Genomic DNA, 21,301 nt, shown 5'->3' with positions numbered 1-21,301 from the left:
TTTATTGGAAATTGAACAGCAGACAACAGCCTAACATCAACAGCAGCAAGTTCAGCAGGTTGGAAAGCTAGTAAGAGAAAGCTTGTCTGCAGGAAGGGTTGTTCACAGTCAAGTAGTAACATCAGGCTGGGCTGATAAAGATGGAGCCGAGTCCGGACAGCGGACCTCTAGAGCAGCTGACTGGCTACAGGTGTCGGGCAGCTAGCCTGAAACACCTCTGCTTCCTGGTAGTATGACACTGGCTTCTGCAGCACACTTGGCCTAACTGACCATGTGCTCCCAGCGACAAGGGGTTTTTATACTCCCCTAGTGAGGTGGCAGCATTCTCCAATCAGTTCTAGCTTGCTTTACAATGATAACACATCATATCATTGGTTACAGACAATTGGTATGTTAACTCTTGCCCTCCCAGGCAGTGGTTCCAACTGCAATTACTAAGTTTACCTGACAGTAGCTTCTGAGTGAGCTGCGCATGCTCATCAGACAGTTCCTGACAAGGAGAGAGCGCTATTTGCAACAACTACCCACCCTATGCATTGACAGAGTTGTTTCACATACATACAACATGTACACAAATACATACATTATATACACACATACAGCATATACACATCACGTATACACACATACATACAATACTATATTCAGACATATAGCATATACATATAACAACCAGTATATACACACAACACAAATACACACACCCTACCCAAGATGCAAGGGCCCTCTGACACTGGGGGACCCATAGCAGCTGCTATGGCTGCTAGCTGTGTAGTTATGCCCCTGCACACACATGTTTACTACACCCAGGCCAGTTGTAGAAGAGGAAGAGGAAGCACTTCTCACCATGCCCCTCTCTATAGGGAGATATGCAGCTGTGCCGTATTTCCGGCAAAACGTAGGGAATGATCTATCTTTTTTTCTGGCAATGTCATGGTACTGTGCCTCAGTGTGTGCTCACTGTACCGTGCCTTACACAATGCACATATATGGTGGCCGCGTGCAAACCGCCAAACATACTACAAGCATACGGCTGCCATATATGGTCATGTGCAAGGGCCTAATAGTGTATATACATAGACACGATGAAGAGATGCTGTTATAATAATATGTAGACCCTGATATGCTTAATGAGATGCTATTATTATACTGGATGTCTACTGACATAGTATCATAGTATCATAGTATATAAGGCTGGAAGGAGACGCAAGTCCATCAAGTCCAACCTTCAAGAATTAAATAAATGTTTTATCCCCATAACCCGTGATATTTTTTCTCTCCAGAAAGTCATCCAGGCCTCTCTTGAACATGTACATAGAGTCGGCCATAACAACCTCCTGCGGCAGAGAGTTCCATAGTCTCACTGCTCTTACAGTAAAGAACCTTTGTCTATGGTGATGGTAGAATCGCCTCTCCTCTAGGCGTAGAGGATGCCCCCTTGTCCTGGTCACAGGCCGAGGTATAAAAAGATCTTTGGAGAGATCCTTGTACTGTCCGTTCAGGTATTTGTACATTGTAATGAGGTCTCCCCTCAGTCGTCTTTTTTCTAAACTGAATAATCCCAAATTTTGTAATCTGTCAGTGTATTCTAATCCCCCCATTCCCCTAATAATCCTGGTTGCTCTCCTTTGCACCCGTTCCAGCTCTATTATATCCTTTTTATACACTGGTGCCCAAAACTGTACACAATATTCCATGTGTGGTCTGACCAGGGATTTGTATAAGGGCAAAACTATGTCTTTATCATGAGAATCTATTCCTCTCTTGATACATCCCATTATTTTATTTGCTTTAGCAGCAGCCGCCTGGCTCTGGTCACTAAAATTAAGTTTACCATCCACCAATACGCCCAAGTCCTTTTCAGCTTCAGTTTTACTAAGTAATTGACCGTTTAGAACATAATTATACTTTTTGTTTCCATGGCCCAAGTGCATAACTTTACATTTATCTACATTAAACCTCATCAACCATTTCTCTGCCCATCCCTCAAGCTTCCACAAATCCCTCTGTAATGCTAAACTATCGACCTCAGTATTTATTACTTTACACAGCTTAGTATCATCTGCAAATATTGAAACTTGACTGTGTAAACCCACTACAAGGTCATTAATAAAAATATTAAAAAGAAGTGGCCCCAATACTGACCCCTGTGGCACTCCACTGGTAACATCAACCCAATCTGAGAATGTGCCATTAATGACCACCCTCTGTTTTCTATCACTAAGCCAATTACTTACCCAGATACACAGATTTTCTCCTATTCCCAGCAGTCTCATTTTGTATACCAACCTTTTATGTGGCACGGTGTCAAATGCCTTTGAGAAGTCCAGATATACAACATCCACAGCGTCCCCCAGATCCAGTCTTGAACTTACCTCCTCGTAGAAACCAATCAGATTAGTCTGACAGGACCGATCTCTCATAAACCCATGCTGACGCTGGGTTATAAGGTTGTGCACAGTGAGATACTCCAGGATAGCATCTCTAATAAACCCCTCAAATATTTTCCCCACCACAGCAGTTAGACTTACGGGTCTGTAGTTTCCAGGATCGCTATTTGATCCTTTTTTGTATATTGGTACCACATTTGCTATGCGCCATTCCTGTGGAACATAACCAGTCCTCAGTGAATCTTCAAATATTAAAAATAACGGTCTGTCTATCACGGTACATAATTCATGCAGAACCCGGGGGTGTATGCCATCTGGCCCCGGTGATTTATCTATCTTAGTGGTTGCGAGGCGGCGCCGTACCTCTTCCTGGGTTAAACTGTTGACATTATAAAAAGAATTAACATTATTCCTCATTGTGTCTTCCACCAGGGGATTTTCCTGGGTAAAGACAGTTGAGAAGGCGACATTCAGTAGATTGGCCCTTTCCTCATCTCCTTCCACCATGACCCCCATGTTATTTCTAAGGGGACCCACACTCTCTGTTTTTAGTTTCTTATCATTTATATACTTGAAAAATAATTTGGGATTATTTTTGCTCTCCCTGGCAATATTTCTCTCAGTCTCTATTTTTGCGGCCTTTATCTGCTTTTTACAGGATTTATTTTTCTCTCTATAATCCTGTAATGCCTCATCGCTCCCTTCACGTTTTAGCACCTTAAATGCTTTATCTTTCTCGCTTATTGCTTTCCTTTCAAGACTAGTTAGCCACATAGGGTTTTTCTTGTTCCTTTTATGCTTTTTCCCATAAGGTATGTGTTTCTCACAGGACTTTTTCAGAATATATGAGAAAAAGTCCCATTTTTGGGGGGGGCTTTTGTCCTTGAGAGCATTATCCCAGTCTATGCCTTTAAGGTCTTCCCTTAGTTGCTGAAAATTTGCCCTCCTGAAGTTTAGAGTGTTGGTTGCCCCTTCACTAACGCTCTTAGTAAAGCGTAATACAAAATCAATGATATTATGATCACTATTCCCCAGGTTCCCCCCAACCTGTAGTTTTGATATCCTATCAGGTCTGTTGGTAAGGATAAGGTCCAGCAGTGCCCCCCCTCTTGTTGGCTCCAGGACTAGTTGCGACAGGTAATTGTCTTTTGTTGTTGACAAGAACCTGCTACCTTTGAAGGACCTGCAGGTTTCTGCCCCCCAGTCAATATCTGGGTAATTGAAGTCCCCCATGATAAGTACTTCACCATGCTTTGAAGCCGCATCCATTTCACTTATCAGCATTTCCTCTGTTGCCTCCATTATATTTGGAGCCTTATAGCAAACCCCTAGTAATATTTTATTATTCTTTTTCCCTCCTCTTATCTCCACCCATAGGGACTCCACATTTGCGTTACTGATGTCATCTCGCAGGACGGGCTTGAGGCAAGAATTCACATATAAACAAACCCCTCCCCCTTTTTTATTTATACGATCCTTTCTAAAAAGACTATAACCATCTATAGTAACAGCCCAGTCATAGCTACTGTCCAGCCATGTCTCGCTGATACCCACTATATCATATTTCCGTTCCAACATCAAGAGTTCCAGTTCCTCCATTTTGTTTGTGAGGCTTCTGGCATTTGTGTACATACACTTTATATGGTTTTCCCTGTCCGTATTCCTTTTGTCCTTATTCCCCAATCTCATTCCAGCCCCCCTTCCTCCCCCATGGACTATGACCCTTCCCAGCTCTCTATGTACACCGTCTATTTGCCCTGCACAAGTGTAATTGCCCTCCCCCCAGGTCTCTAGTTTAAACACTCCTCCAACCCTCTAGCCATTTTTTCCCCTAAAACAGCGGCCCCCTCCCCATTGAGGTGCAGCCCATCCCTACTGTAGAGCCTGTAGCCGACAGAAAAGTCATCCCAGTTCTCCATGAACCCAAACCCCTCCTTCCTACACCAACTTTTGAGCCACTTATTTACCTCCTTGATCTCCCGCTGCCTTTCTGGTGTGGCACGTGGTACAGGCAGTATTTCGGAGAAAATTACCTTTGAGGTCCTTGCCCTGAGCTTATGGCCTAAATCTCTGAAATCATTTTTAAGGACCTTCCACCTACCTGTTACTTTGTCATTAGTGCCAATGTGGACCATGACCGCTGGTTCCTCACCAGCCCCTCCCAGTAATCCGTCAACCCGATCCGCAACATGCCGAACCCGAGCACCCGGCAAACAACACACTGTTCGGTATGCACGGTCTTTGTGACAGATTGCCCTGTGTGTTCCCCTAATAATGGAATCTCCCACTACCAGCACCTGTCTGACTTTGCCTTTGCTCCCATTACCCTTCTTACTGGAGCAGACATTCCCCTGGTTGCTAGCGGTCATGTCTTTCTGCAGCATTGCTACCCCAGAGCTGATATCCCCCTCATCCACCAGCCTGGCAAACTTATTGGGGTGCACCAGATCAGGACTAGACTCTCTACAACTCTTCCCTCTACCCCGCCTTCTACATGTTACCCAACTAGCTGCCCCCTCATTCTGCACCTCCATACTTCCCTCCCCACAACCATCTTCCCCAGAGAGTTTGTGCTCCAGGAGCAGCAAACTTCGTTCCATATTATCAATTGCCCGCAGCCTTGAAACTTGCTCATTTAGATCCAGAATCTGGGCTTCCAGATGAGCAATTTTCACACATCCCACACAGCAGTATTCCCCCTCGAACGGCTGTTCAAGGAAAGCATACATGGCACAGGATGTACACCTTGTAGCAATGCCACTTATGGAGTCCATAATTCTAATGGGGATTACAATATAAATATGCACAGAAAGAAGAATTTACAGTCAAAGTAACACAAAACACAGAAGTTACCTACTAAAGCCCCTCAAACTTAAGTCCCTTAAACCTAAGTCACACTTATGACACTGCACACACTTGGGATCAGTGCACACTCGCTGCCAAGCTCACACACTCGCTTTGCTAATGCTTTTTTTTAAAGTTATCGGCCACAAAAATCTGCAGAGCTCACTGCACAAGATCTGGCTGCAAACATACATGATGTAAAGATACTGTAGTAGTACCAGTTAGGTCCATTTCATATTCAATTGACATTTAAGATACCTGGAAAATGGTAACTTAATACCCAGATGCTGTCCTCCTGATGGATCCTTACATAAGAGCAGAAAAAATGAAATGTGACTCTCGCCTAGGGCCCTTTTCACAACTGAATTTGGGCTTTCGTTATAATCTTGGGCCCTAGGCTATCACCCATACCTCCTTTATTATAATCCATTATTGATTTTGTCCTTTTTCATTAATTCTTTCTCAGTTCATCTGTCAAATACTTTAAATTAATTGATACTTTTTATTAACTATATAGTTTTGTATAGCTTGTGGTCATTTTACATCAAAATATAACCAAAGTTTGAAAGGCTATGCAACACTGGACGTTTTCCATAGGTATTGTATTCTATTGAATAAATGCATCACCATCACATATCTGGAATAACAATCTTTTTGAGAGTTGTTTCTATTTTATGTCACCCTTACCTAACCTTGATAAAAGCCTATACACATACATATATACTCCTATTATTGTCATATGTACTAGTGGGCATGAAAAGCCAGCTATGTCCTTCTAATACCCGTGACTGATCGATTCAGATTCTGGGCAACTTATTCCTTGCTTCAATGAATGGAGATTGTGCCATTTATGTGGTTGAAGAGGGGGGGAGGGGGCTTTGTTCATGATGACATGATGTGTCAATGAAAAAGTGTTATATAAAAAGCAATTACAAATACATACAAATTGTACAGTCTCTAGCTGGTTACAGTCTGGTTACAGTCTCTAGCTCTCCTACATTATGGGGAAGATAGAAAACGACATAGAGAAAGTAAAATCTATCAGTCATGATAAAGGTGTCAAGACGTATGTGTAGCTCTCACACCATGTACATCTTATATTGTACATAACAATGATGGAAGGGTTGCAGAAAGAGAAAACAAGTGACACAATTTTTTTTACTATTATTTTGGTTCCACTAAGAGACTAAAAACCAAACATTAATTGATTATTTTTATAATACAGTGCAATGCAGTTTCGTCTCAACTGAGAGTTGGCTAGACTTAGAAATATGGCAGACCCAGGTGGCCCCTAGTTGTACCATTACAACTTTTCTAGCTTATTCCCGTGTGCTATGTTAATACAGGTCCAAGAAATTAAGTGCATCATGTACCCAGGAATCATTAGAATGAGACCAGCAAAGGATAGTTGAAGAACCATATAATTGTGTTTGTTTAGCTAACCACTCAGTGGTTTTAGTTATCCAATGCATTGCAGTCTGGGAAAGACTAAGGCTACATTCACACTGCCGTTGCCTGCCCGTACCGTAGCGGGCAACGGCAGTGCACGGGGAGAGGAGGAGGAGGTGAGCGCATCTCACCCCTGCCCCTCTCCATAGGGATACATGGCGCACGGCGCCGTATTACGGGTAAAGATAGGACAGGTCCTATCTTTTTCCCGGGTACGGAACAGTACGGTGCCGCACGTGTGCTGCACCGTACCTCTCCCGTAGGGCGCCGTGGGCCCATTGCTGTCTATGGGGGACGTATATCGGCCATATATACGTCAGCAGTATATACTGTACGTTCCCCATACTGTAGTGTGAATGTAGGCTAAGATTGTAAAGAAGAACACAAATCTACAGGGTAGTCACAATACTTTTGCTTGCTCCGCAGCTTACACATACCTACAGCTGCTAAAAAAATAGTCCTTTTTCCTTTTTTCATTTCTAACGAGATTCTGTATTTCCCTTTTTTTTTTTGCTTTACTGCACCTCAGGCGGGAAAGAATAAATATATGTGTAGTTAAGAAATTCTTTAAATGACCCATTTGATTATGAATGATTTTTATGTGCTTTTATTTTTCAGGATATAAGTAGAACTGCCGTAATGATAAATTTTTATACTATGTATGGTAATAGCTAAACCCTTAGGTGTTTTACAATTTACATAAGTAAGCTTGGTATTTTTGTAAAAATCAATATGCAGAGGCGAAATTGTAAAACGGGCTACTAATAAATTATGATTTCTTCTGCAACCCAATGAATAAAAATAGGAGAGATTGGAGAAAAAAACTAAAGTACAGCCATTTGTTGTGCTTTCAGATCAAAATCATCATAAAAAGTCTTTAAAGTTTGGGAAATAAATCCTAATAAATGATTCTTTTCAAGTTAAGGGAATTAATAGCAACTAAAATAATGATTTTATTGGATAATTGATTTTATTGGGAAGCTGATTTATAAAAATGTAATTATATCTCTAACAATCTTTAGTAATGATTGTTTTTATTATTTATGTTGCGCTCTGAAATCTTGATGCAGTTTCACATCAAGTGATTCCAAAGGTTTTATCGAAGCATAACTAAATGCAAAATCTTAAGTTTACAATAGTGAAATGAGGAAAAATGTGTTAGAAACCATTGCATTCATTGCAAGTATATAAACAGCTCCATCAAAAAAGAACAGGCATCCAGAGCAGATCCACATTATGTATTCATGTTAACTTAAGACTAAAGACTGTAGAAGAAATATATCTTGTTTAATCCCTGAAGTGAGTGGTTTTGCTGAAAAAGACAAATATTACAATTATGATAATGAGGCTCTGTCGCTCTTGTGGCTGCTCCACCACTTCTCCTCCTACCCTAATTAAGCACTGCATCAGAGAACCTGTAATCACTGTGTTGTCCCTGATAGGCAGAAGTAATCAATCGCTGCTCCATCCACCAGCTGCTGTGTATGAGTCATCCTGCTCATGTTGATGAATCCTGTCTGGACAGTTCAGAAAGCTCCGTAATGTATTTATGTATGGCAGGCAGTATGCAACCCAACTTACTCAAGGTCCTGAATTTTATAATTGTTTTTGGAACAAATCCACTCGGATCAGGGATTAAACAAGATATGTTTCTGAAAAACAAAAGGCGTGTCAGCTCACCTGAGATGCAGTTGATTGATGGGGGGGGTTGCTCGAGCACAGGTTTCACCAACTTCTGTGGAGTATATTATGCAAAAACAGACATCCAGCTCCATAGAAAAACTCTACTCCAATATAAAAGTGATGCGTTTTTTCTTTATTCAAATCTTCAAAAATTTTTTACATTTTTTTGAAGATTTGAATAAAGAAAAAACACATTGCTTTTATATTGGAGTGGTAGATTTTCTTTAAATACATACTGCATTCCAGGCTGTTGCAGTGGTTCATTTTATTATCTTTACTCTGCATCTAAATAATGTGACAACAGCACCAGGTGTTTATTCTGTTTAGCACCCTCTTCCTTTATCTGCACCCCAGATATTTTGTAGAAAGATATCACAAATCAATATTTTCTTGAAAAGCTAACTAATATGTGTCAAACATATTTTGATACATACAGACAAGAGAAAGTCACTGCACATTGTGTGTGCATATAATCATACACAAAAGCTATGACCAAAATACCAGCAAATACGGCATAGTTTTATATGGTAGATGTTTTAATATACAAAATATAATTCTCTAAATTATTCACAGTGTTTTGTCAATTAAAGTTGCAAATGATAATTTAGTGAATTGAACTTCAACATGTAATTTTATAATTTTTAATTTTGTTTCCATTTATTTATTTTTTCTGTGTAGGTGGAGGCTGCTGACTCGGACACAGAAAGCAAAGGAAGGGAATATCATTCTGTGGGGGTGCAGGTAGAAGATGAAAAACGGTATGATCAACCATTCTACACTTAGAGAGTGTTTGTCAACCAGTACATAATGCTACATGACTTATGTGCTTTGTCGGACTGGAGTTCCTTGGGCACACCAGACAAAATTATTCTCAGGGCCCAGCTTTTATCAACCAATATTTAAAAAACCTAGGTGCCTTTCATATTGGGTTGTCTCCTGCCTAACCCACTATTGGGTTCAAATCCTTGATTCCTTTTAAATCTCTCAATTTGTTGAAAAAATATGACCCCAAAGAGGATTATATATAAATAAGGACATACTTGTCAAGGGCAATAACCTTTTGGGGGGTTTCTTTGTGCTATATAAAAAAAAGGTACCACCCCCTTAACTAGTCTGTGCAAATTCATGCATCAAATTGTGGGGGGCATATCTTTTGAACAATTTGATGGGTTTAAAGAAAACAAACACCAAATTGATCATGAGCGCAGCAGCAATCCAATTAAATAAAATAGGCAGCATGTTGTACAGTTATAAAAAGGAACTGGTCAGCAAAATAATTTTGTCAAACGTCAATATTGTACATTGTATACATAATTATAATGTAAAGGTAGTCCTTTGAAGATACATCTATACCAAAGATCCTATAAACAGAGCATGTGTGTGTTCAGCTGCTACTACACGTAGGGGGATATTTATCTTTTCCTGTTTTTGAAGTTTTTTTTCCTTGCGTTGGCTCAAGTGATTTTTTTGTGACTTTTTCTTGCACACCCATGAGTACACCGTGTACTGGGAGTCCTTGTTTATACCTTATTTTTACCTGCTTCCAGACGTTGCCACATGATTAATATGTTACCATCAATTACAGTGAATGGGCTTTCTGAGGTAGAGAGAGCTAGACTTCATTGTTAAAATCTTCACCTCTTTGACTTTATACAATCAACTTGCATCTCACTTTAAAGTAGATTTTTTTGGATACTGCCATCACATTGGATCATGACAGAAACATGATCTGGAAGGTGTTCGGCTGCTTGACAGCATACTGGTAGTGTTTTATTTAGTCCATTTCTGCTGACAGGTTCCCTTTAATGTCTCAGACAAATATAATGATAATACCATGAAGTGTGTGAAGTGATTCAATAGGATTGTGCCACATAATATTTATAAGAAACCTTTATTAGATAACTTAATTTCTTTTTCAGTAGCCAAGGGCGGTTCAAGAGGTCAAACAGTGTGACTGCAGCTGTTCAAGCGGACCTAGAATTAGAAGGCTTCCCAGGTCATATCACAATGGAAGATAAAGGCCTTCAGTTTGGATCCTCATTTCAAAGACATTCTGAACCAAGTACTCCAACTCAGTATGGTGCAGTAAGAACAGTACGGACTCAGGGCTTGTTTAGTTACAGGGAAGATTACAGGACGCCTGTGGACACTTCAAATCTGCCCCCACCAGATCCCTGGCTAGAGCCTGCTCATGATGTAGTGGACTCCGGCAGAATATCGCCCAGCCGACAAGATGGAACATGGTTCATGAAGTTACTTCATTCTGAAACTAAACGGATGGAAGATTGGTGCAAGGACATGGAGAGGGAGGCAGAGGAAAATGACCTTTCTGAAGAAAGTAAGAAGTGTATTTTTCTTTTTCATTGCACATACAAGCCAGTAACATGTGACCAGTTAATTGTATATTGTAAACCAGATCTTTTTAAATGTGTAATAATTTTATGTACTATTTTTATGTAAAGCAGGGGTCGGGAACCTTTTTGGCTGAGATGCTGGCAGATGACGGTGTCCACTCCTTTCTATGAGCCTGACACCCTCACATAAGCAGCCCCTGGGTCGCACAAAGGATGCAGGCAGTGCTGCCTGCCTCCAGTGATCAGCACTGTGCGTGTCTTAGACCCACACAGCACTAACTGCTATTAATTAAAGATTTATCTGCGAGCCCGATGCAGCCATCAAAAGAGCCATAGAGCCTGAGCCGTAGGTTCCCTACCCATGACCTAAAGTAAATGCATAGTGCTATGAAAAATACAGTCAGTCCAACAGAACTGATGGTCTAATAGATGGAGCTGTGATGAAACCACCTACCAGTGGTTGGCTGGACCTGTCCAGTTAAACAATAACCTTTAACATACTTTGCATAAATCAATAGACAACTGTGAGGAGTTTTGTAACATTTCACAGAAAATAGTTTTTATCTGCCGGTAAGTTTTTTCTCCTCCCCATCCCCTTTTTAAGCTCATAACTTGTTCTATAATCTCTGCTGAAACTTTTCCTTCTTGTTCTACTTTTCTATTTTGGCAAATGTACTTTATTCACATCATTACTGCGATTCTGTAAGCTATAGAACAGGGTACAGTTAAATTAAAGGCCGGACTAAAGAGCAGAAGATAGGGGTGTCGGAAGTGACTCTCCCCCTGCCGCCTTTAAACTTGACTTGATCTCAAGCAGAATAATACTCTTCTCTGCTCATTTACACATGAATTTGGAGGATAAACAGATGAGAATTTTATAAAGGAGATTTCACATCTGAGCTGAGGGGGCTAGTAGTTTATTGGGGTAAAAGCTGGTTCCTTCTAACTCCTTCGCAGCCACCAGAAAAGTGTGAAGATTTGAATGACTATTCCATTTACTACTTATTCACAAGAGCTGTAGCTGGTTTTAGCAAATGTTTGTGCTGCGTATCAAGATTATAGGATTAACATCTCGAGGTGTACATGCTGCTTATTATCCATTCAGCCAGTATAATAGATTTCATTGTTTGTTCCTTACATAAATCTGTCTTGGTGACAGCTGACACACATTACACTTCCTAATGTAAGCAAAATGCAGCAACATAGTAACCTCACATTATGCAGCATAATCCAAGACATATTGAAGAAGAGGAAAGTTGTGTGATTGTGTCATGGTTTTATGATTTACAGTCCCAGAATACTATGTCCCACAGAGGGAATTGCCACTTTACGTATAGCAATTGCCAATGTGTGTTAAAGCCTTGTATTTGAGCAAGCCGTTATAATATGCAATCTTCTTAAGTTATAGGAAAATGCTTTTTGTACAACTTCCTAGCATAGGTTCCCTTAGTGTTAGTGTTATCTCTCTGTTCCACTTGTTTTTCTTTATTTGCTGTTTTGTTTTAGTTCTATTAACAATAAATACTTTTAATATTCACGTTTCATGGGTCCATCAAGAAGAGAGGGTACATTTTCAGTAACTAACAATAAAAGGCTGTCTCCTGCATGTAGCATTTCAATCCTGGCAGATAGGAGCCAGTGTGAACAGCCTCAAAGGCATTAATCAATGTTTCTTCCAGAAACAGACAATAAGAACTGTGTCTCATCAGAGCCTATAAAGTTAATGAACAAAACTGCAGGGCATAAAATCTGCATTATGTCCTGTGTTCCATGACATTCTGGAGAGTTCTAATTTAGTTTGTTGGTTGCATAAACTGATTTGTCTTTAGAAGGTAAGATAAAGTGACATTGGTTTGCATGGCTTATTTTATGTTGTCAAATTAATCAGCTAGCATGTTATTAGTTCACAGAATCAAGAAAAGCAGCATAATAAATACAAACATCAACTTCATATTTGTACTCTAATAGCCAACGTTGTATATTATTCTAGAAATATTATTTTAAATATTATTTTATATTATTCTAGCGTTATAATTCTAGAAATGGTTTGTCCGCTCCTCTTTATTTCATTACTATATATTGATCAAAAGATGGCAGATGCCGGTTTTATCAAAGTGTTAATTAACAAAGGGTTAATCAAGTAATCATACCCCTGGCACATAAAGAAATCTACCATCAAAATCAAGTATGATAAACCAGGGATACTTACTTATAGATCCAGGCTCTGTGACTGTGGTAATCTTCTTATATTTGTTATCCTCCTTCCTTCTAAAATCAAATTTAAAATTATGCTAAGGAGCCAGAAGTGCTCTTTGGGTGTTACCAGAGCCCCTCCCTGCTGCAGCTTTACAGACTGCTTATATCGCTGATCTAACCTGACATGCCAAATCTGCTATGACTCTTTATAATGACCACCTGATATAGTGTAATGCGCTTTGCTATCATTTGGAAATGTACATTATGCTATTAAGAGACATAATTACACATCCCCTGTAAAGCCTTCATTATTCTGTTTCATTGTTCCTACACATTTCCATTTAGTGAAATTTTATAGACTTGGTTGTTAATGGCTGATTTGTTTTATGTTTGTTGAAAGTTCTATTGGCCCGTTTTATAGAATGACTATTGTTCAGATCCAGACGATTATGAGAATTTGTAATAATAATTGCTTTTTAAATTAATAGAGCGATTTTCAATGACAATACAGCATATTGTTAATATTCACAAAATAATGAATAGATGAAAGGATATGTCCTATTCGGATTGTTATTTACCAGTATTGCCTATTGTTTGCATAAAATTATTAACCCCCCCTATAATATACAGTATATAGTACCGCACATGGCAAAACTGGAGTCCACAGATGTAGAATCCAAATATTGTCATTAAACAATTTGACTCCATAAGATAGAAAGAAGAGGGCTCTCTGACATACACTTACCTTGAAATATAGTTATGGGCTGCTGAAGAGTTGCTGTGGTATAACAATGACCTCTGGGCCCACTGTAAGCAGAGTATAATGAGCTATTAGTGTTAGGCTATATTCACACAAACGTATGGGGGACATATATATGACTGATGTATAAATACGGTGTATATACATCCCCCATACATCGCACTGGCCTCATGGCGCAGTTTGGGAGTGGTACGGTACTGCACAAGTGCATCACTGTACCGTTCCGTAGCTCGTAGAAAGATAGGACATGCCCCCTCCTCCACTCCCCGGCACCGCTGTGTGCCTGCCGTACTATGGTACGGCAGGCAACGGCAGTGTGAATATAGCCTTAAAGTGACAGGTACAGTGCTCTGCAGTAAAGAGGCATTTTAGGGATTGCATATTACAGTTTCTAGTTAGACATAAGAAAAAGTTAAAGGAAGTCCAATTAATAAAAGAAGCATATTTATTTATTGTGTAATTATACAGGTATTGTCACACCCAAGATGACCACAATAGAAAAGATGAGTACAATATAATACTTTACCCGTTTGATAAATACCAAAAAATTTTAAATAAACTATGTCAGAAATGCCATTTTTATGTATAGCAACTACACAAAAAAGATAAGAGACAGAATTCAGTTTGGAACACAATTGGACTCTTAAGAGAAAAATAAAAAAATTTTAAAAAAAACAAATTGATAAAAATTAAAAAGTCAGCTAATATGTTATATTTACTTTTAAAATGTTGCTGGTTTAAAACACAACTTTGAAAAAATGCCCTTATTTGCTTAAAGAGGACCTGTCACCCTGAAAAACGGCACTAAAATAAGCAGCTCCTAGTGCTAAAACAAACGCAGCAGTGTTACACTGCTAGCATTATCGGAAACCTCTAACACCACTGCGCTCTACACCAGAAACACCGGACCGCTCTCAAAGCGGTCCGGCTTATTCGTGAGGGGGCAGGATTGCGAGCGGGATTAGGGGCGGCGACTGCCACATGATGTGTGCCAGTCACCTCTGGAATGAGAGGTTGGGGCGGTCCAGCAGAGAGGAAGCGCCTTGGACCACCCCCTCATGAATACGCAGAACTGCTTTGAGAGCGGTCTGGTGTTTCCAGTGTACAGCACGGCAGTGTTTGTTACCGTTATCAGAGATTTCCAATAACGCTAGCAGTGTAACACTGCTGCGTTTGTTTTAGCATTAGGAGCTGCTTACTTTATAAAGCAGCTCCTAGTGCCATTTTTGAGGGTGACAGGTCCTCTTTAAATAGGAACTATAGTTTCAAAAGCAGGTTTGAGCAGCAGGACTGAGCAGTATAGATGTGAGCCATTCTCTGTTGTGACTGATATCTTACAGTTACTGTGCCTCTCTCCCCACTGAAGGTGGAGTGGTAGAATAAAGGCTTATTGCAGGAGCAACAGCTTGGATATATTCCGAATTTTATATATTAACCTGAACTATAAATTTACAAAAAAGATTAAAATAAAAATCAGACCATACTATTTGAATAGTATCTGCTATATGGAATACACTACAACCTATATGATGGTTTTGATGCACCATAAATATTAGTTTTGTTTATTTTTATCATTTGGTCGTTGCTTCCAGGATTTTTGGTTTTGCCCTTTATTGTTAATATGAAATTAATCTTGTGCTTTTATGTTCAGACCTAGGGAAAATACGGAGTGCAGTAGGAAGTGCGCAGTTGCTCATGTCTCAAAAGTTTCAGCAGTTTTATTGGCTTTGCCAGCAGAATTTGGTAAGTGAACCTTGTGATATTTATATATGACTTTAATCCTGTGTATTATGTTGCCTTGTGTATGGTTTGGGATATAAAAATATTGTCATACTATTATTATAAGTGCACATGCATTTGTATGTGAATTGTAATATGCTGTATTGGTCGATTTCTTCCCTTCACTACAGGTTTTGTCGGTTCATCCTCCACAGTCTTTCATTTCAGTGAATATTAGGCCGCTTTATATAAATTCATTCTTCAGGAGCATTAGCTTGATGTGATAAGATGCTCAGATCAGACAGTTGTTTATTAATATGATCTTCAGTCAACTATAGAAAAAGACATTATGTTGCCTTGTAGGTGACAGATGCATGACATCTGTCAGCGTTTCAGTGTCATTCCCTGAGATAGACAACAAGAAAATGTGTTCTAATACACTTACTTATAGATCCAGACTGTAGTAATCTTCTTATATTTGTTATTCATGTCCTCCTTCCTTCTAAAATCAACTTATACAATTATGATTATGAGCCCAAAGGCCTCTGGGGGGCATTATCAGAGTCCCTCTATGCCGTAGCTTCAGAGGCTGTTATACTCCCTCCTTCCTCTGTGTGAGATGGCAGTAGGCAGCGGGACGGGGAAGTGTAGGGGAAGAGGCTATGTGCTCTTTGCACACTGTAACATCCTGTGAAGCTATCACAAAGAGGGGCTCTGGTAACGCCCCAAGAGCTCTTCTGGCTCATAACCATAATTGTAAATGTTGATTTTAGAAGGAAGAAGGCCATGGATAATAAATATAAAAAGATTATCACAGTCATGGTGCCTGGATCTGAGTAAGTGTCCCTGGTGTTTCCATGCTTGATTTTGATAAAAGATTTGAAAGAGAACCAGTCAGGCACATCAATCTCCTCATACTACCTCATTTTCTGTAGTAAGATGCTCTGATAATGATACTGAAATGAGTCAGAGGCTGCTGAGGATTATAAAATAAACCCCCCAGTCTGCATTGTAATCCTGTGTAGTGAGCCAGCCGGGTGTTCCTACACTGGGTCAGACTGTAACACCTTATCCTCCTCTTGTAAACAGGTACCGGCACACACCTCCTTCACTAGTCTCCTGCTTAACTATAGCACAGAAAGGGGTATAAATGAAATGTGCAGGGGGCATGTCTACTCAAGGACAGAGGAGGATGGGGGTGTTACAGCAGACACAGGAACACCCGGCTGACTCAATTCACAGGATTACAATGAAGAGGAGGCTACTGAATGAAAATTTACCATCAAAATCAAGCATTATAAACCAGGGACACTTAATAATAGATCCAGGCAGTGTGAATGTGGTAATCTTGTTACATATGTTATACATGGTCTCTTTTCTCCTAAAATGAACTTTTAAAATTATGCCAATGAGCCTGAAGGGCTCTGTTGGGTGTTTCCAGAGTCCCTCAGTGCTTTAACTTTACAGGCTTTTACAATAAGGCCTCTTGCACACTAGCGTTGCGTTTCACGTGCGGGTGCAATGCGTGAAAAACTGACGTTTTTGCTGCGTTTTTGTTTCATTTTTGTTCGCGTTTTTTTGCGTTTTCGTTGCGTTTTTCACGCGCGTTTTTTTAAGTCAATGGGACTTTTTCAAAGGGACCAAGGTTCGGGAATAAAATGTTTTATTTAATTGAAAAATAATGTCTTCTGATAAGTTGCAAACATCTGCGATCTATTCTTCACTGTTCCGCGCGCGTATATTATCTCCCGACAAGTTAGCAGATGTGAAGAACAGTGAAGAATAGAATAAAACCAGTGAACACAGTGAAGACAGTGACCACAGGATCATTTAAGATAAAAACACAGTGCAGAACACAGTGCAGAATAGATTACAGATGTTCGGCACATCTGCTTACTTGTCGGGAGATACGCGCGGAGCGGTGCGAACAAAATAGCATGTGAAGAACAATATATATGTGTGTAAAGAACACATTGCAGATGTTTCCATACATCTGCAATGTCTTCTTCACACATATATATTGTTCTTCACATGCTATTTTGTTCGCGCCGTTCCGCGTGTATCTCCCGACAAGTAAGCAGATGTGCCGAACATCTGTAATCTATTCTGCACTGTGTTCTGCACTGTGTTTTTATCTTAAATGATCCTGTGGTCACTGTCTTCACTGTGTTCACTGGTTTTATTCTATTCTTCACTGTTCTTCATTGTGTTTTTTTAATTAAATGATCGTTCGCGAGCAGGGGAAATACTGTTATACTGGTCACCTAGCAACCCTTACGTTTAAAACGCATTGCACTCGCATTGCACTTGCAATGTTTGCGAGTGCAATGCGTTTTTGATACGTCCCCATAGACTTGAATGGGGCGTGAAAAATGCGCGTGAATCGCAAAAATAGAGCATGCTGCGATTTTGACGCGCGTGCAAACGAACGCAAGCACGCGCGTTGAAAACCACGCAAATGGAGAAAGACCCATTGAATACAATGGGACAGAGTGCAATGCGAGTTCTGCGCGTCAAATGCACGCGCAGAACTCGCGCGTGAAAAACGCCAGTGTAGAAGGGGCCTAAGGGCATCATTAGGCACATTATGGTTGGCAGACCTCAGACATTATTGTAATGTGTCTAACCCCTTTTAGAGGCAATAGTACTTAAATAAATATATTATATCTTTGTCTGTTCCTGATGTAGAAGACTGGATTTTCCATAGGCTTGAAGAATATAAACAAGAGTCCAATGGATTATTTTTTTTAGAGAAGGACTTCAATCATGAACCCTAATAGTTGCTACATTCACATTGTAATTGACTATATTTGCAAAGTTGTTTATTTTCTTTATTTTCTATTATTTTCTATTAATTATATGATCATCCAGGAAAGGACTATGGATCCTCATTTCTAATTCAGATGGCTAAAGGACCTCTGAATTCACACTGCTGCCCAGTGCTTTGTAACATGCGTCAATGTCCAGAAGAACATTCTTATTGTAATGTCAGTCAATAGTTCAAAGCACGCTTCATAAATCAATGATGCTGAAGTGCCTTAAATGTCAGAATAGATTTAGCATCCATCACTCCATGAGTTAAAAGCTTCCTTGCACTCTGAGCAATGTGGTTGTCCAGATGAAGTACCTAGAATGACAGTATTTGTGGGATAAATAACTAGAGACGTAAATATTTTCAGATGGTTTTCTCCTTGTAAAAAGCACATCTCTTGTGACCTTTGGATACCAACGAGCTGAGAGGAGATAATGATGATGACAGGGACTTATACACCCTTGTGACTCAGTGCAGTTTGCTGGCAGGGAGCCAGGCTTACTTTTATAGACTTTTAAAAGTGACTGGAACTAGTAATGTTAATTATAAAAGCAAATTTGCAAATAGTATTAAAAAGGCTATGGGAACCTTAGGGTCATTAGCATATTTGTATAACATGTTTTTGATGTGTCACAGGAGAAACTAATATTTACAGACTACCTTATATCTAGAGTATGTCATTTCTCTTGGTGAAGCATTTTGCTGCATGATATAGTTTTCTGACCCAATACTATGAACTTGTGCTACCTTACTGATGCTTGTAGTTGACAACAGATGTGTAGTATGGGTCTTACCCAGTAGTAAAATAGCAATATCCAGCTTCAAAGAAAGCAGGATTGCAGTGCATAAATTAGCCTTCCATTGCATGTATTTAGCAGCCGAGGATTTAAATTCCATTAGTGTTTGGCACTGCTTCTGTGCTTAATCTCAAAAGCATATCAAACACCACAGCCTGTTCATCTATGCAAAAAGTTTCCACAGAAAAGCAGCCATGCATATTTAATTCAATCAAAAAATGAATTCAAACTTAGAAGTGTCATTCAATGACAGGGAGAGCAGATTGTGCTCTCTGCATCTTACTACAGTCACTGATGGAACCGTGACAAAGCATTTGAATTAGTCATTGGCTTTGGGTTAATGCTGTATTGTTATTATTTATGTGGCAACATCATCTGCTGTAGTGCAGTACAATGTGGTGTGAAAAAAAAGTTAATTACTAGGCAATTTCCTGGAAATTTATTCTGGAGATAAGTCCGTAGACTAATGGCGCACCCACATTGTGTAGTTGGAGCTGTGTTAAAGGGAACCTGTCACCAGGGACCTCATTTTTACTAAAGACAGGTTGCAAAAGCCCATGACACCAGCTGTGCAAATATGTCTTTCTGCTTTTTCTAAGCATTTGCATTACAATATAATTGTGTGTTATAAATTACCTTGCCCATGACATAATCCTCTGTGTAGTGCTAGGGGTTGGGCTTTGGTTTGGATGTAATTCAAAAAACAACATGTGATTTATCTATGCGGCAGACTGCTCAGCTCTTGGCCCCCACCTTTGTGCTCCTGTACAGTTCCTCCCTCTCCCACCAGGCTGTGACCTCTTTGAAGGAGCAGGAGGGAGGAGCTGTACAGCAGCACAAAGGTGGGGGCCAAGAGCTGAGCAGTCTGGAACATAGATAAGTCACATGTTGTTTTTTGAAATGCATCCAAACCAAAGCCCAACCCCTAGGACTAAACAAAGGATTCAAACAGGGGCAAGGTAAGTTAAAACACACAATTATGTTGTAATTTAAATGCTTAGAGAAAGCAGAAAGACATGTTTGCAATGCAACTGTAATGGGCTTCTGCAACCTGTCTTTGGTGAAAATGAGGTCCCTGGTGACAGGTTCCCTTTAAAGGGCTTTTATAGTAACTATATGTTGATGGGTTCAAGAAATAACATCTCTTAAACTTTGTCTGGCTCCCTGCCTTTAAGTCCCGGGGATGTTGCATACCGCACAAGCAAAGCCTGCACTTGCACAGTGAGCCAGCTGACGTCACCGGCAGTCTGAATGGTCAGTAGGCGGGACCTGGCTGTATTAACCATAATGGGGGGCGTGCAAAAATTATTAACCCCCCCCCCCCCGAGCCAGGAGATACTCAGCTGACGAAAGCATGAGTGCCTCATTACTGTATTTTATAAAAGTCTCTTTTAGCAAAATCTCCATCTTCCAATATTTAACACTTTAAGAAACAAGCCATCACAATGAGTAAGCACATCATAGAAGTCTACCATCAGCCCTTTTTCACATGACCGTGTGCCACTAAAATACTTGCTGTAAAGAACAGATGTTTATTCCATTTTTCACAGCTGATTTGCATCTATCTAGAATCCATTTTTCTTTATAAATTCTCATTTGCACAAAACACCTACACACACAGGGGGTTCACCACACACTTGGTTATCGACTGCACAAGTGACTATGGAAGGGGTGTCTTTGAAATATAGTCCATAGTCCTTTTCAGCCATTTCCAAGACATGTGACATAGCATATGGGGAGAGACAAAGAGGGTGGTGCTATGTATTAATTTTAAATTGCTTTTCATGGTGCAAAGGAAGACATTTAGTTTAGTTACTTAGGCCTTATTCATACAGATGTATGGGTATAGAGGTACAGGCAGTCCCCGGGTTACATACAAGATAGGTTCTGTAGGTTTGTTCTTAAGCTGAATTTGTATTCAAGTCGGAACTGTATACTTTACATTTATAGCTCCAGGAAAAAAAAATTGGGTCTATATGACTAATGGGTTTTAAAAATGTTGGGTTGTCATAAGAACCAGGACTAACAATAAATCTTAATTACAGACACCTCTGATAACTGTTATATCTGTTTATTGTAGCCTAGGGCTAAAGCACAATAAATTACCAACCAATAATTACCAAATTATCCAGAGGTCCGTTTGTAACTAGGGGTCGTCTATAAGTCAAGTGTTCTTAAGTAGGGGACCGCCTGTATATGGCACCAAGTCAAGGTACGTTGACTCACACCATAACTGAGCGGCCGCTAAATAATATGACCTATATTATGCCACTCGGCTTTCAATGGAGAGGGGAGTA

The 21,301-nt window shown here is 39.9% G+C and overlaps 1 protein-coding gene across 12 annotated transcripts in view; it reads left to right on the top strand.

Annotated features, from left to right (window-relative positions):
* DLGAP2 (DLG associated protein 2) overlaps nt 1–21,301 on the top strand; it is a 628,408-nt gene that overhangs the window by 587,887 nt on the left and 19,220 nt on the right. For 10 of the 12 annotated variants that reach the window (XM_072142334.1, XM_072142336.1, XM_072142337.1 and 7 more), the window contains 3 exons: nt 9,045–9,124; nt 10,286–10,704; nt 15,328–15,419. In XM_072142334.1, the coding sequence (XP_071998435.1) occupies nt 9,045–9,124; nt 10,286–10,704; nt 15,328–15,419 (591 nt within the window). The remainder of the gene's footprint in view (nt 1–9,044; nt 9,125–10,285; nt 10,705–15,327; nt 15,420–21,301) is intronic. The other 2 variants (XM_072142338.1, XM_072142335.1) reach the window with 1 other exon arrangement.

This window comes from Engystomops pustulosus, chromosome 3, assembly GCF_040894005.1.
Source record: "Engystomops pustulosus chromosome 3, aEngPut4.maternal, whole genome shotgun sequence".
Lineage (NCBI taxonomy): Eukaryota > Metazoa > Chordata > Amphibia > Anura > Leptodactylidae > Engystomops > Engystomops pustulosus.
The sequence above is the reverse complement of the archived record's forward strand: the minus strand, read 5'-3'. Positions and strand labels throughout refer to the sequence as shown.